Genomic DNA, 16,598 nt, shown 5'->3' with positions numbered 1-16,598 from the left:
TAAAGGGCCAGTATCATGTAAAATCAACTTTTTTAACCTTTCCATCATGTTTCAATGTTTTTCCCCTCATCAAAAACAAACCTGGACTGTTGCTTTGATTCTTTCATGCATGTCTGAGAAAGCCTCTAATCTCCATGGCAACTGTGCAAAACACCTGAATGGATGTAGCTCCGCCTTTGAGGCGCAGCTCCTCCCTCACTCGGCTCCTTCAGACTAGCCAGCAGCAATTAGCAAACTCTCAGAGCGACGCTGGTAAAAACGCTAAAGGGTTAAGAGAGGAGCCATGTTGGGATGACTTTCAGAAAGCAGGAGTTTTTAAAGAGACAGAGGCCCAATTTCAAGGCGTTAAATCAGGAGATCACATTTTTTTTCAGTCATATTTGAAATTTATGGAATTTTTATAACAAATGAAGGTAACATTTGTAAATCCAGGTTTTAGATCAAAATTTAAATGAAGAACACAAACGTGTACAGTGGCCTGGATGGATGGATGGATGGATGGATGGATGGATGGATGGATGGATGGATGGATGGATGGATGGTTGCCTCCTAGTCCAAATAAAGGGCCGTTGTCTCTGGACCGCCCCTTCCATCAGCACCCAGCTGTTCTGATGGATCTCTTCCTTTAAATGTTGCAGCTGGTGAGTTCTTCCATATGGAAGCTGCCGTGTTCCCCACTCACCCCTCAGGTTCTTGATGAAGTCCTCCAGCTTCATCTTCCTCTCTGGCTTCACGTTGGGGCTGTACATGTCCGTGTTGAGGAGGATGATGGCAAAGGCCAGGATGAAGATGGTGTCTGGGTTCTGGAACTGCCGGATCAGCACCGGGTTGCAGACGCAGTATCTCTGACTGCAGAGGGAAACAAAGAGCTGGAACAAACTGAAGATCTGAAACGTTTGCGCTGAGGGACTGGACCCCACAGATACCTGAAGGCCTCCACCAGCCGCTCCACCCGCTGAGCTTCGCCCTGAACCTTGATCTGCGCCTGGAACTTCCTCAGCGCTTCGTCCAGATCCATCCCAGAGAAGTCCATCTCATCCAGGACGCAGCTGCACAGAGGAACACAGGAACTCTGACTAAACCTCAAAAAACACTTTGAGTCTGCAAAATAAATGAACACCCAGCGCTGGGCACCGATTACTAAGCAGTTAGCTAAGCTAATTCTGCTAACATGCGTTCCACTAACCCTAAAGCTATAATCATAAACATTTGTGTTAACAGCTAAATTATCACTAAAGTACTTATTCTAAACATTAGTTCAGCCAGCGCTTTAAAATCAATCATAAACATTAGTTTGTCAATTCAGAACAAGTGTTGTCAAGGCAAAAAAATCATTTTAATTCAGTCAGACATACATCCCAACTGATCCCAGTCATCAAACACAAAGTGAGCTCAGTTAAGAATTCAAATTAATTTCAAATGTTTCCTCATAAACTCAGCAGATTGCATCGGGTCACTCACATGCAGCAATGTTCCACTAAAGCCAAAGCGCTAATCACAAACATTTTCTAATCCTAAAGTGTTACGCCATTCAAGAACGCAGAAATCGAATGTTGCACTGACTCCAGGACGTCTTTGTTGAACTGCTGCCGGCTGCCCAGGAACTCTCCGATCATCTGCCTGCTCAGTCCTTTCCGCTCCAGGATGAACCTGGCGATGCCCACCGGAGTGTCCGACACGAAGCCCTTCTCGATCAGGTACTGGATCCCCTTCTCCGGCTTCCTGTGGACCAGCAGAAACAGGACTTTCATGTTTCTTCGTATGCAGCTGACGTAGTATTGCATATCTGATTGTTATTGGTGTTGGAGGACATGATGCCATGGGAACCAAACAGTTGCTCTGCATTATGACCAAAAGAAAACTTTATGCAGAGAAAAATGGTTGATATATATTATCTGTAAGTAACATACTGATGCTAACACCAACCTATTTGTGCTAATAGACAGCAGACAAAGTAAACAGTCCAGTGAGTGACCACCTAGCAGGCTAGTTGTTAGCCTATGCAAGGCTAATGCTAGCATGTCCATGCTAATGCAGAGGGAGGAGGCAATCCATGGGTCACCAGCCTAGACATGCTAGTCATCAGCCGTCTCTTATTTTCCAGAACCAGCCGATCGGTTGACCAGTGCCAGCCAATCATCTATCAGATCAGTAGCTGATCGGATCAGATCGATATGAATTTAGCCTCCTGCAACAAGTAAGTAGCCACCATCGCCTTACTTTTGGCACTATTGCTGGGCCGTATAAATCAAATGTTCTGATCTTGGACCCACTTGTTGAAGAGGTTGAGGCCGATGCGGTACTGCCGCCGCTGCACCACGTCGTTGTTGAAGGCGGGGGAGTCCCAGCTGTGGCGGCTCTCCCTCTGGTAGGTCTGCTTCCCCAGCGAGGCTCCGCCGATCGGCTCCCGCAGGCTGTCCCTGGACGACGAGCCGGAGCTGCAGTTGTTGACGGTGGTGTCGTCGTTGGAGTTGGTGGTGGTGGAGTTGACGCTCTCGTTGTCTCCGTCTGAGCAGAGGAGGTGGTGGTGGTGGTGGTGGAGGAGTGGGTGGTGGGCGAGGTGCTGCTGCCCCTCCAGGGTCTGCAGCACTGAGGAAGACGACATCGGCGAGGGCGTGAGAGGCGGTGGCAGCGGGGACAAAGGTGTGAGAGGTGGAACCGGAGAGGGCAACGGAGACGCAGGGGGTTCTGGGTACGAGTGTGGGAGGTGGTGGTGCTGGTGGTGCAGATGGTGGTAGTGGTGCTGGGCGAAGTGGTGCGGATGCTGCATGTAGGGGCCGCCGGCGTGGGCGTGGTGCATGTGCATGATGTGCTGGCTGTACTGCGGGTGGTGGTGGAGGATGGTGGGAAGATGGGGGATGGCAGAGGGGTGGGGAGGGTGGGGGTGTTGGAGCGGGTGGGGTGGCAGCGTCCGGGCTGACGGCATCGGCAGGGGGACGTTAGCGGGGCTGCGCGTCTGTCCTTGCGCCATGGCGACCGAGCGGCCGTTTGGCTTGTGTTTGATGGTTCCTTGTGGAGATTCGGCTTCGCTGCTTCCTGCCCCGAGCTCGTCCTCTCCACTTTCACCTTCTCCTCCTCTCTCTCCTCCTCGCTCCCCTCCGGAGGACTCCTGCTCGTACACCAAACGTCCGATAGACCCACGCTCCGACCTAACGACACACAAATCACACAATTTGTGTACAAACAACTATAACTCAGATCTCATAGATCCTGTCCAAACCTGCCAATAAAGGGATGAAGAGCTACTCAGAGCAGGAAGCTTTATGGATCCACTTCCTCCATCAAGGCATGGTCCTCAGTGTCTACCTGACATAAATCAATCATTAACAGGCGTCTGCTGCAGTTGTAGCAGGTAATGCAGTCATTTGAATGAGACGTTACAGGTGTATGCTGCTGCAGGCACAGCTAAGGTGGAGTCCTCAGTGACCCTGGATTTCAAGTATCCTAAACATTTATATGAACTGTTGGTTCAAGAGGCAGAACATCTCCAGGTTGACTAGCTGATCTACAACAGACTAGCTTAGCAGCCCACAGTTAGCACAAGTTCCTATTTAAAGGGCCGGTTCAGCTTGTTGAGTTGTTTCTGCTCTGCATGCAGTAAACCGGCCCAGTGACTTCAGCTGCATGTTGGATCTGGTCTTCCCATCAGCTGACCTAACATTACCTGAGCTAAACATAAACAGGACTGTAGCTAAAGCTAAACCTTACACCAACATGTATTTAGTGGAAGCTCACATTAAAGCACTATAACAACAATTTATCTAGCGGGAGCTAATGCTAACTCGCTACAACTGGGTGTAAAGGGTGATTAGTTCTCACCAGGTTCATTTGGATGTTTTTTCTCTTAATGAATTAAAATTATTTTTAAAACATTTATAATCTGTGAGGTTAATGTTTTTTTACAGCTTTATATCTAGTGAAGTGTCTGAATGCTGACCTGTCGCTCATGTCCACTGAACTGTCGCTGGGCGGTTCGATGGTGAGGACAGGAAGGTGTCCTCCTCCTCCTCCTCCTCCTCCTCCTCCTCCTCCTCCTGCTCCTCTTCCTCGGTACTCTCCTCGGCACTCAGTGCAGGGGGTGCTGCTCCTCCGGCTGGTGCTGCTGCCTCCCTCCGTCTCCCTGCTGTCTTCCCGCCCTCCTGCGCCCCCGACCCAGTAGTCCGTGTCGGAGCTGGAGGCGGGACGGGACAGCGGCGAGGACGGGAGGCAGCCTTCGTCCATGTAGAGCGTGACGTCACTGAAGGAGGTGGCGGTGCTGTCCTCGTGCATGGCCACGCCCCCCCGGCCTCCCTCCGGCCGGCCGGGCGCGCGCCGCGACGCCGTGTTCGTGTTGCGCCATCCGCACTGCCTGTACTCTACCTCCTCCTCCTCTTCCTCGTCTTCCTCCTCCTCCTCTTCCTCGTCCTCGTCTCCCTCCTCCTCGTCCTCCTCCTCCTCTCCTTCTCCGCCGACATCTTGGGAGTCTTCGCGGCCGGACTGGCAGGTGAGCGAGTCGTCCATGGAGTCAGCCAGAGACTTCACCTGCGAAGGACGAAGAAAAACGTTTAGATTTATCTGATCGGATAAATGTATTAAAGGTGACCTTGAACAGGTTAGGATGGGACTATGGGCTGAATAAAACATGTTCATTACAGTTTTTGTACAAAATTATCCATAAAGAGATTTCAGAATGAGCTGTTTTCGAGCTCATCTGGATTATCTGGATCTGTAGATAAGCTGCTGCTGGCCACGCCCCCAAATCAATGTGGCTGCAAACAGATGCAAAATTATACTATCACACCTCTTTGAAAAATGGAGCCTCCTGCACAACCAACAAGAATACTGCAAGTGGTTTCTGGATGATAAGTCAGCAACAAAACACCTGTCTTTTCTAGCAGCCATTGTACAGCAGGGACAGCGGTAGACTCGGGCTGCTAGGTAACGGCGCAGTGAATGTGACTAAAGAATTGGGAGGTTTTTGAAACAGCTCACTTATTGCCAATAACCATCTGTGTGTTTTTTAAGGGCTTAGGTTGTTTTTAGAAACAGTTGAGATCAGAATGAAAGTACAAAGACATGCAAAATGTGAAATTAGCATAATAGGTCACCTTTAAATTAAAGAATAAACACCAGCTGAACATGTTTCTAGAAGCTTGTTTCAACAAAGCTGCAGATTAGTTAGAGCTGGTTTGACAAATACTCTAAAAATAACCATATGGTGGATTTTCCCCAGGCTGATGTTGTATTTCTGTGAATAAAATGACAATCTGACAGATTTGGAGGGAAAAAGTTGACAAGTCAAGATTTGACTCCTTACAAACAAGAATTAATGCCCAAATCAAGGTGTGTTGAAAATACTCAACTTCTCTGTTATTTTTGACCAGCATCTGTAATTTTAATCTACGTCCCTCCTGATAATCCTGTAGATTCGATTCAATTTGGGACCAAAACAGTAACACCTGCTCCACCTCCAGCTGCTGTGGTTCTGACCCAAACCAACCTGTTCCCCTCCTGGCCTGTGGGGGCGCTGCACCAAGAACCACTGAAAGAAATGACACAAAAACCTCTGAAGACACTGAGAGCAACTTCCTGTTTCACCAGATGGAAACAAGATGGAGGCGTCAGATTTTAGTGTTGGAGGATTTCTCTTTAGTCTTTGGCTGAAGACCAGGAGCCATTTCTGCTGCTAGCGCTAGGCTAACATGTTAGCTTTGGCTGTATTTACCCAGAATGCCCTGCGCTGTAGTTCACTTCCTGCTTTTGGAGCGGTCTCCAATTCACTTGGAGTTCACATATGCATTCAAAACGAACCAGAGTTCACTTCAACCAGACCCAGACTGAGGTTTGAAGGACCAGAGGTCAGAGGTCAATTAGCATTCACACCACACCAACAGGACTGTTGTTTTTAGAGTTAGATTAAAGCGGACTAAACGGGGTTTGGTGTGACTGCAGCCTTAATCCCATATTAAACAGGTTTCCAGGTTTTCCTTCTTAAATCTCCTGATTATTGCTGAAATTGGAAACATCCTGTCGAGGAGTGAAAAACTAGTCAATGCATTTCTTCTTTCAAGACTGCATTAGTTCTTTACTATCAGGAAGTCCACAAAATGCAGTTAATTCAATTACTAGCTCTATTAGTAATCACCCTAAGCAATTATCAATAATTTATAAACGACAGCATAGAGGTCCATATTTGTTGGCCACTCTTCAAAATGCCATTTCTGTAAGGCTGAAGTGCTTTGACCTTCAAAGTTCAGGAAAATGGCTCCAATAGAACAGCTGCTGGTCCAAACCGGTCCAAACAAAAAACTCTGGACGAAAACCAAAATTTATCTCAACCCCACATGCAGCTGGATGGTCTAGCAGCCTCACAAACGCTCCATAAAAACATATTCAAAAGGTTTTCTGCACATTAGTGGAAACTGAATCTGAAGGTCCTTCTTTTTGCAGGTGACACCTTGTTGTAAATGTTAAGTATTTGGTTGACAGGTGGAAGTAGAAAACAAGAATGTGGTTGCCTGTTTGGAGAAAGAGTCGTCTACGTCTCCAGCGTCCTCTGAACCCTGCTGGCCCGGCGACCCCTGACCCTGTGGTTGCCGCTCATCAAACGAATACTGCGCTCAGAGGACACAGTCGTCACCAACCAGATCAGAACCAGATCAACTCTTGGCTGGTCCAGTCTGAACGCACTCCTACCTGCAGCCTCATGTTGGACAGGATGATGCGGCGGGTCATCCTGCTCTCTGACGCTGAGCTGCGGAGCCTCTCAAACTTCTTGTTCATGCGGTACCGCCTGAACGCCGCCTGGATCGTCCTCGCCGCCCGCCGGGACACAAACTGGCCCCCGTACTTCCTCTCCAACATCTCCACCTACCAGATGGACCAGTCAGAAAAGATGGAGCAAAGCGTTCTCCATTCTCAGGGAATCACAGGCGCCCGATGGCGGAGCGGTACCTTCTTGTCCTGGAGGTCTGTAGAGAGCTCATAGCTGTCAGATAGCGCCTTGCAGCGTTTGCTCTCCTCCTCCTCTTGCTTGCGGAGCGCCAGGCTGGCCGGCTGATGTCTGCTGCGCTGAGCCCAGGCGAGGCTTGCAGGGCTGGGGGGAGAAATGGGGGAGCTGCCCTGGAGACAGACAGAGAGAAGAGCTGCAGAAACTGCTGCCTGTCTGCACTAACCACCAGTTTTATATGGATCATCTTATCCTTTTTTACTTTGCAATATCCTGTCCTCACAGTGTTTTGTAAGTTGTTGATTTTCTCTTTAATATTCTCTCATTACTAAGGCCTGGCTTCAGGTCCAGACAGTAATTTATAAGCATCTAATCAAGTGAGGAAGGTAGAAAGTGAAGATGAATCAAGGACCTAATCTAATCATAAACATTAGTTTCACTAATGCTAACATACGACACCAACACTGGATATTAATGCTAAAGTGATAAGTTCAATATGACATCATTTACATGTTTTAGAATCTCCTTAGATATTGTAATATTTATATTTTGATCTCTACTGTCTGTGTTTTATTTTTAGTTTGAAATTAAGTTATTGGGGAAAAATTAGTTTAGCAAATTAGCAGTAATTTGTTCACTACCGGTGCTTTCTTAAATTGTCTTTAGGTAATTTACTAACATGTGACAGAAAAGACGCCTAGAGACACTTCAACCTCTAGGAAGGATAACAATCAGTGTGGAGTGTAAAAAAACTAACAGTACATATCACTGTGAACTCACCATACCCACTTAAAACATGGTGGTGGCAGCATCATGCTGTGGGAAGCAGGTCAGAACTGATGGGAAGATGGAGCTAAATACAACCTGGAGTTGGACTATCGCACCAAACTCCAGTGAAAAACACTCAGCTTGTATTTTAGCTGGTGACAAAACGTGGATGGGGTATGAATACTTTTGAACCCGAAGTTAACGAGGTTCTTTATTTAACGGGAGAACCTGAACTTTGTGGGTCGGTACCTGTGTCTGCGAGTGAGAGGCTCCCAGGGGGCCGGTGCCGGAGGCGGGGCCGTAAGGGTCGCAGGGGCTGGAGAGGGGGCTGTTGCTATAGCGATGGAAGGGAGGAGGATGCCCAAACGACGAGTCTGAGAAGGTGAGGACCTCCGGACACTGAGGGTCGCCCTCCACGCTGAGAGAGACAGAAACAGAGACAGAGCTGCTGTTAGGTCAACACATGGGTCAGCTGGGACTAACTGGAACCAGTCTGGACCAGAACTCATGAAACCAAATCACCAAGCAGGAATAAACCTCTCCAAACGGACCGAACTGTTCACCAGTCTACCAAGTTCATCCAGACTGGGTCAGAACAGACGGTCACCAACCAAGAAACATTTTCCCAACAAAATAAAATTACGTCGCAGTACAAAGAAAACTAGAAAATTCCTGAAGAAATTTAACCGGGGCCTGCCAAAGTGTGCCCATCGGTTTGGGCCCGGCATTGTCATGCTAGAAATTAGCATCAATGCTAAAGAACGCTGCAATGTAATCAATAGCATGTGGAGAAACACAAGAAAGTTAAGTAAGGTGGACGTGCACCATTCAGTATGATTTAAAATTTTCTCAAGGCTTCTATTTTGAAATTTTTGTTAAACTTCATTTCAAAGGGCCAAACTAATCCCATGTGTAATAGTCATTGGGTTAAATCAGTTATATAATGCTCAAAACACAAGTAGTTGATGTAAAAATATTAAAGGCTTTTATTTTTGAAATGTTTGTTAAGCTTCATTTCAAAGGTCCAAACTAATCCCATGTTTATCAGTGCTTTGGATAAAAAAGTCACATAATGCCCAAAAGAGAAAATACCTGATGTAAAAAATTATCAAGGCTTTTAATTTGAAATTTTCAGTATGCTTCATTTCAAAGGACCAAACTAATACCATGTGTAACAGTGCTTTGAATGAAAAAGTCAAATAAAGCCAAAAAGAGCAATTACATGATGTAAAAATATTCAAGGCTTTTATTTTGAAATTTTCACTATGCTTCATTTTAAAGTTCCAAACTAATCCCATGTGTAATAATTAAAATCAAGTTAAATGTTTGGTTAGCAATTTAAATATAGAGCTTTGGTTTTAAATAGCTTGCTAACTAAATATTTAGTTTTGGATCTGTGACATTTATTAACGGATAAACAATTTGGTAAAAATATATGAACCACCATTGTTTATTTCTTTTGTCAGGCTAAATGACCAGAATTATTCCTGTTAATCGTTTGGCTACTTTGAACTGCCTCACCGTGACAGGAGAGAAAATGCAGTGAGTTCAGCTAAATGAAACCTTTCCACAAATATGGAGAAGAAAGAAAAGTTACTGAGCGACTTTTATTTAATGGTTTTAAATAACAGTTTGACATTTAAAACCATTAAATTACTTTTAAACCCTTATTCTGTTCTAGATATCAGGTGCAGAAAACACATGGAAGGACATAAAAAATCTTTTCTATCATCATAAATAAACACATTTATAATATTACATTTGGTTTTATTGGAGCAGCATGGCTCCTTGCAGAGGAAAACCTGGATTAGAAGTGGATCATCAATCAAATAAAATATGCAAATGGGTTAATCTAAAGTAAACCAGAACTAAATTACGGTAAGCCACATAAGTTCTGATCTGTCAGCATCGCTTATTGGATCAGAACCTTCAGAAGTCCTTCAGAACCAGGCGCTCTGTTCAAGCCTAAAGATCTCTGCTGGCAGAAACAGGCGGACTGATAGAAGATCAATCAGTTTATTGATGAGTCACTGAGAAGCTGAAGGAGGAGGAGGAGGAATCTGCGTGGCGGCCATCTTTACTCTGCTTGTTTCATCGTCAAAGAGGCTCCTCTGTGTTAATCTAAGACATCCGTGAAGCTGGCAGGGAGGCCGACGTGGGCACTGCCAGCACACACACACACACACACACACACACACACACACACACACACACACACACACACACACAGCTGAGTCATAGCAGCCGCAGCAGTGTGTGTGTGGGTGTGCTGTGTACGTCACTGTGGGTGTTCAGTGTGCTGCGTTTGGGACGGGCTCAGCAGGAGCGTGTTGGAGAGCAGCTTATTTGTGTAGCCGTCTCTGAATGGACCTGGTTCTGGAGGTTCTGGACCATCAGCACCGTCTGAGTTACAGATCTGGACACAAACCCTTCAGCTTTACCTGCCACAGGTCATAAGCTCCGTTCGGTTTCAGCTGCTGCTGATTCTGTTTAAGGAGTTTAAGTCATTTGGTCGACACTGAAAATACAGCAGAAAAACACGGAGCAGATATTTTAAAACACAAAGTGTAGCTAAAAAATCTGAATAGTGTGGAAAAGTGAAATATTGGAGAAAGTTCCACTAATCTGATAATAGCAGATCTAATTTTTAGCTTAGCGCTAACTTTAAAAAGGATTAGCTTCCCCTAAATACATTTTAAAGCGACGTTGGAAACATTTATCGCAGTTAACTTTTCCTAAATCGGTTCTTCCAGATAAACACTGAACCGCTATTTAACTTTCAGTTGACTAAAGTTCAGCATATGTTTGACAGTTTGGTTATGGAGTGGACGAAGTAGTGTTTATATTTATGCTCTTGTTTTGAAGTTGAAGACTGTTTACACCTTCATGTTCTCTCTTCTTTCCCCACAATAACTTTATTTAAAACGTGAAACAAACAGTAACAAAACAAAACAGACTGCAGAGAATAAGATCTAAACATAAATACAGCATCTAATCACTTCCTAGAGCTCAAACCGTACAGGAAGGTGTGTAATGACACATGTGGTCCTGTTGAGGGCGATATAATACACTAAAGTTAGCGCTTTAGCATTAGCTTCCACTAAATACCATCAAAATCAAATCAAATTTTATTTGTATAGCACATTTCAGCAGCAAGACATTTCAAAGTGCTTTACATCATTACAAACACAGAAACACAATGCAATATAGAATCAATAATCAAAACAGCATTAAGTCAAGGTCCATCAATAAATTTGTAATTGATCACATTTCAAATACAATCCTAAACAGGTGGGTTTTTAGTTGAGATTTAAAAGAAGTCAGTGTTTCAGCTGTTTTACAGTTTTCTGGAAGTTTGCTCCAGATTTGTGGTGCATAGATGCTGAAAGCTGCTTCTCCTCGTTTGGTTCTGGTTCTGGGGATGCAGAGCAGAACCAGAACCAGAACCTGAGAGATCTGGAAGGTTGATACAACAACAGCAGATCTTTAATGTATTGTGGTGCTAAGCCGTTCAGTGATTTATAAACTAACAGTATTTTAAAGTCTATTCTTTGAGCTACAGGGAGCCAGTGGAGGGACTTTAGAACTGGTGTTATGTGCTCTATCTTCCTGGTTTTAGTCAGAACGCCAGCAGCAGCATCTGGATCAGCTGCAGCTGTTTGATTGATTTGTTGGACAGACCTGTGAAGACGCTGTTGCAATAATCAATACGACTGAAGATGAAGGCATGGATGAGTTTCTCTAGATCTGGCTGAGACATTAGTCCTTTAATCCTGGAAATGTTCTTCAGGTGACAGAAGGCCGACTTTGTAACTGTCTTTATGTGGCTCTGGAGGTTCAGGTCAGAGTCCATCACTACTCCCAGGTTTCGGGCTGATCGCTGGTTTTAGTTGTAATAACTGAAGCTGTGCATTGACTCTAGATCTATAACTCTAGATCGTTCCTCTTTAGGTCCAAAAATAATAACTTCAGTTTTGTTTCTGTTCAGCTGGAGAAAGTTTTGGCACATCCACACATTTATCTGTTCTAAGCATCTGTTCAGTGATTGGATGGGTTCATATCCATATCCAGCGTTAGTGAAACTAATGTTTACAATTAGTCCAGCCAATCAGAGATGATCTGGGTCACCATGTGATCTGCTGGTTCTGGTCCAGTGGGTTTTCTGAAGTCCATATTCTGTGCAGCGACTGCCAGGACATTTTAGAGACCTTCACGCTTCCTTCTGCTGCTGAGCTTCATGGAGATGATTTCATTCTGCTGCAGCAAAATCTGATCTGACCACTTTAACGTTCAGCCACATGACAAACTCAAACCTTACTGGAGTTTACAGGATTTTATGATAATCCAACACAAAACAGTGATTCATTGTGAAGTAGAAGGAAAAAAACATGATTCAAAGTTTACAGCAAGTTTTGAGACAAATGAGCTGCTAGAGCTGGACGATGACTGAAACACGATATAAACATATCATATATTGATAATTATTGATTTGTTTTTTGTTTTAAACATCTGCTACCAGCTAACTCACATTAGCAAGCTAATTACATATTAGCTTGCTGTGAGAGATTGAGCAACTAAAGCTTTTTCCTTTGCCTACATATCCCAGAATGCTGTGCGGTTCTGGATCAGAGTTCAGTGAATATTCTATCAATATAGAATTATCTATTACAAATGATCACGTATCTATTGCAATATATATTGTAATTGATATGTTGTCCAGCTCTATCAGCTGCTTCACTCTGACACCCAGAAATAAAATAGTTCCTGACCCGCCAGCATCAGGATGACCGAGGAACAGCAACATGAACCCACAGCCTTGGTGATGCAAGAGATCACCGACGCAACGGCGACCATAAATCCCAGGACAACTTGGAGCAGAAAGTGAGAGAAAGGCACTCTGGGTAATTACACATTACCGAAGCTGTCCTGCTCCATCTCATATCTATTTAAAACATCCGTTCCTCTCCTGCAGGCAGCTGAAGCTCAGCCAGCTGCAGGGTTGAGCCGAGGTGAGGTGCGTTTGATTTATGCGCCCGCCGCAGCCTCCTCTGGCTGGCCGCTGTGTGCAGAGGTCACTCGGTAAACTTCAGGTGACCTCCAGGCTGGAAATCCATCACATCTGTGCCAGACTGCAGCTTTAAAACTTCAGTCCCTGAAAGATTTAGAGCTCAGAGACATGGCTGCTTTAATCTGCATCCTGGATGTGTGTTGAACTCCAACAGCTCTGCAGTTTAAAGTGTTTTTTATGAACAACTTCAGCCAGCATTCAGTCTTTTCTCATGTTCTTCAAACAGAATGAAATGTATTTATTTACGCCATGAATAAATTTGTTGCTCTTTTTTTTAAACAATTTGCTGCTCTGGCGTCTCCAAGGTGGAATAACACCAGCAGGGATGGAAGCACGTTTCCGGTCCGTCCATAAATCTGACGCTCATTCGCTGACGCCGGTGAACGTCGCAGAGTTTTCTCTGGTCCCTCTGGGTTTTAAATTCTGCTTCTAAACGATCTGATTGGACGCTGGAAAAGACTATTGTGTTCAGGTTGTGCTAAAAGGAGTTAGCCTGAGCTATCAGCCAGCTGCAGGGTTGAGCCGAGGTGAGGTTTACTGATACGCGTTCTGCAGGGCGTCCTCTGTGGGAGGGTCAAGGTCAAAGCTGAGCAGCTTTCTGCTGAGATGCTACATGTTTAGCATCTCAATGCTAAACATGTAGCAGCTAATGCTAATGTCAACATTCACTGTCCACATTTCTAAAGAAGCTCCATGAATGAGGAGGATTTCCTGAAACTCTGGAACAAAACAACAGAAACTGGTTTGGAGTCGAAAATGTTGCTTATTTTGTCAGTATATAGTTTTTGATTGATTACTTACAGACGCTGCAATTAAATCAAATAAAAGTTCAAGTTTATATACATGTCTAGATAGATATAATTACTTGTTTTTAAATAAAATAGAAAAATAATAACATAAAATACTTTGATGTTATTAACATAGTGTAATCTGAATGTTGAACTGACTAGTTAAATTTAAAAAAATTACAAAATGTTTATGTGCAGTAGAAAACAACAGACAATTTACCAAATAAAATTGGGCTAATATGATCTACGGTTGGAGCAGAGCAGGAAGGATCTGCGGTGACGCTGCTTTGTGCGCCCGGGACGCAGCAGTTTTTCTGATCGCTGCATTCAATGACGACAAACCAAAACACACTCCTCTAAAAATGATTAGGCTTTAAGAATCAACCAAATAAAAGCTTTGAAAAGCATTCATTCAGAAAACCTGAACTATTGATGAGGACGACTTGACAGACGGCAGGAACCCGGGAAAATAACATGAACATAACGGATTGGATCAGGGATCTAAAATGATTCAGATTCAGTGAACCTGAAAAGCAGAAGCCTGGTTTCTGATCCTGAATCAGGAGCAACAGTCGACTAAAAACAGAAAACGGGTAAAGAGGCCGGGTTCTGCTCCGGCCCGGCAGACTCACGGCTCGCCTGCTGTTCCTGTTCAGCGCCTCCGCCTCGCTGCCCGGCCGGCCTTTCAGCCCGATGCGCGTTCTGCAGGGCGTCCTCTGTGGGAGGGTCAAGGTCAAAGCTGAGCAGCTTTCTGCTGAATTTGTTCGGCAGCAGCGCGGCGCGGCGGCATTACACCGTCACTGAGCCGGGCCGGAGCCGAACCCGGCTCGGCCCTGATTTAACACATCAGCTGGAGAACGCAGAACCTGAGGAAACACTGAATGATCTGATTCAGTCTGGAATCCGGATGCAGGAAAAAAAACACGTTTAATGTGATTTAAACCTGCACTGGATTTTAAATAAAGGTGCAAAATGATGTTTTCAAAGTTTCAATGAGAATTTACAGAAATGAAGATGAATCTGTATGAAGAGAAAAAGAGTCGTCATACGATAATAATGTCATAATGTTGTCAGAATAAAGTCATAATAATCTGAGAAAAGGTTGAAATGATTTGAGAAAAGTCATAATATGAGAATAAAGTCAGAATATTATCTAGGAAAGGTGCAAAAATACTAGAATAAAGGAATAAACTCATTTATAATATTCTGCAGCAGACGTCCACATTTCAGAAGAATGTCCTTTAATAATCAGAGAAACTCTGGAAAGATAGAAAAACATTTTGCTCCCATCTGAGGGCTGAAGAACAGATTAGAAACTAGAAATGTGTTCTTGAGCTCATATGTCTATTTAGTCAATAATTTATCAGAAAAAATGGTTTTTAAATTGAAAATGTTACTTATTTTGGTTTTCAATGAAAATGCAATTAATTACAGCCTGACTCTGAGTTCTGAAGATACTGATCAATAAACCTGATCAGATCTTCATCATCAGCAGAAAGAACAGACTGATCAAACCTTTCTGTTTGTTTGCTTTACTGTAAAATCACACAAAACTATTCGTCTGAGACGCTTCAGATCCTTGAGAAGAAGTGAGAAAGCAGCCAGAGATGATGGGAGGCAGTTCAACTAATCAGTTTGGCTTGAAAAGGGGATTTAATTCAGCTGCTGTCCCGGCTCTGATGTAAATGTCCCTGGTGGGCTTCTGTAGCCTGGAGCCATTAAGCAGCAGACTGCTGGGGTTTCTGAGCTCAACTGAGTGAGAAGCTTTTCTCTCTCATTTACACACACAGGTTTCAACACACACACCTGAGGCTTTGTCCGAGTCACACACACAAGGTCAGAGTGTCAGTCTCCAGTAATTAATAATGATCTGTGATTAACCGTTGAGCTGACAACACCTGCACACACGCTGCGTTCGGGTCGATAAATCTGCAGCGTGTAATCAGCTCCAGAAACGGCGCTGAGCAACCAAACAACCAGACGTCAGCTGGAGCTCTGAGGCTCTGGACAACCTGGTGACCAATCAGTCCAGTTGGGACAGGAGCTGGAAAATATTCCTATATATGAATACTGGACAAAATATATTTATCTTTAGAGACATGAAAACATGGCGACCTGTCCAGGTGACCCCGCCTCTCGCCCGGAACGTTAGCTGGAGAGGCAGCAGCTCCTCCGGACCCGACCAGGACCAGGGTGTTAGAAAATGGATGGAAATGAAAAATGAAACTTGCTGGATTTCATCAGTTTTAAATGTAACAAAGTTAAAAATAACCCTGCTTAATTATTTTACTACATAAAGCGTCATAATAATTACACATTTATGAATTAATATGCTGTGTTACTTATGTTAAGTATGTTTAACTGTTTGTGTAATAAATGTTTGTTATGATGTGGACTGCATGAAAAGTAGCCGTTGTTATGGTAACGGCTAAAAGAAATCCAGATAAATTAACTACAAAAGTATCCATAAGTGTGAAAATGCCCTAAAGCAACGCTGGAGCAGTTACCAGTAATAAAATCATTTCTTCCTAAAAAATGATTTAAATAAATCATTAAATAATCAATGGATGGATTTCTGCCTCTAGCTGCTGCTGTAATCTGAAGTGTGATATTGATTCAATAACGGCGCCTCATTTCTAAACCATATTGTTTCGGATTGGAACCAGCAACCTCCCTGCTCATCTGCCCTGCAGCCACGCGGCGCTCTACATCCTCTGGGGGAAATGTGGGTTAGTGAAACACAGCCTCCGTTTACACGAGTGTGTAAATGTTTCCTGTATCGACGGGTTGGTGTGCGAGCCGCACCAAATGGCACCAAACCCAGCGGCATCGATCTGCTTCCCACAGTGACTGCATGCCGTCTCCAGCTCTCCCATCGCTGCTTCTGTTATACGCATTAATGCAGAAATGTTTAAAAACTACAACAAAACATGATCAAAAATGTTGAATAAGACTTTAAACACCATATTAGGTGAGATGTTTAATCACATCTATTAAAAACAACAAAGAAAATTGCAAAATTGAGTGATAAAAGAGAATTAAAAAC

At 44.1% G+C, this 16,598-nt stretch overlaps 1 protein-coding gene across 3 annotated transcripts in view; it reads right to left on the bottom strand.

The window, feature by feature from the left end:
• Positions 1 to 16,598, bottom strand: part of LOC102233239 (IQ motif and SEC7 domain-containing protein 2-like) — a 117,359-nt gene that overhangs the window by 11,750 nt on the left and 89,011 nt on the right. For all 3 annotated transcript variants that reach the window (XM_023339625.1, XM_023339631.1, XM_023339636.1), the window contains 9 exons: positions 7,946 to 8,114; positions 6,934 to 7,101; positions 6,676 to 6,849; positions 6,498 to 6,593; positions 3,938 to 4,521; positions 2,274 to 3,149; positions 1,564 to 1,722; positions 927 to 1,049; positions 683 to 849 (listed from right to left, as the gene is read on the bottom strand). In XM_023339625.1, the coding sequence (XP_023195393.1) occupies positions 683 to 849; positions 927 to 1,049; positions 1,564 to 1,722; positions 2,274 to 3,149; positions 3,938 to 4,521; positions 6,498 to 6,593; positions 6,676 to 6,849; positions 6,934 to 7,101; positions 7,946 to 8,114 (2,516 nt within the window). The remainder of the gene's footprint in view (positions 1 to 682; positions 850 to 926; positions 1,050 to 1,563; positions 1,723 to 2,273; positions 3,150 to 3,937; positions 4,522 to 6,497; positions 6,594 to 6,675; positions 6,850 to 6,933; positions 7,102 to 7,945; positions 8,115 to 16,598) is intronic.

Source organism: Xiphophorus maculatus, chromosome 1, assembly GCF_002775205.1.
Source record: "Xiphophorus maculatus strain JP 163 A chromosome 1, X_maculatus-5.0-male, whole genome shotgun sequence".
Classification (NCBI taxonomy): Eukaryota; Metazoa; Chordata; class Actinopteri; order Cyprinodontiformes; family Poeciliidae; genus Xiphophorus; species Xiphophorus maculatus.
This window is presented reverse-complemented; position numbering and strand designations above follow the sequence as displayed.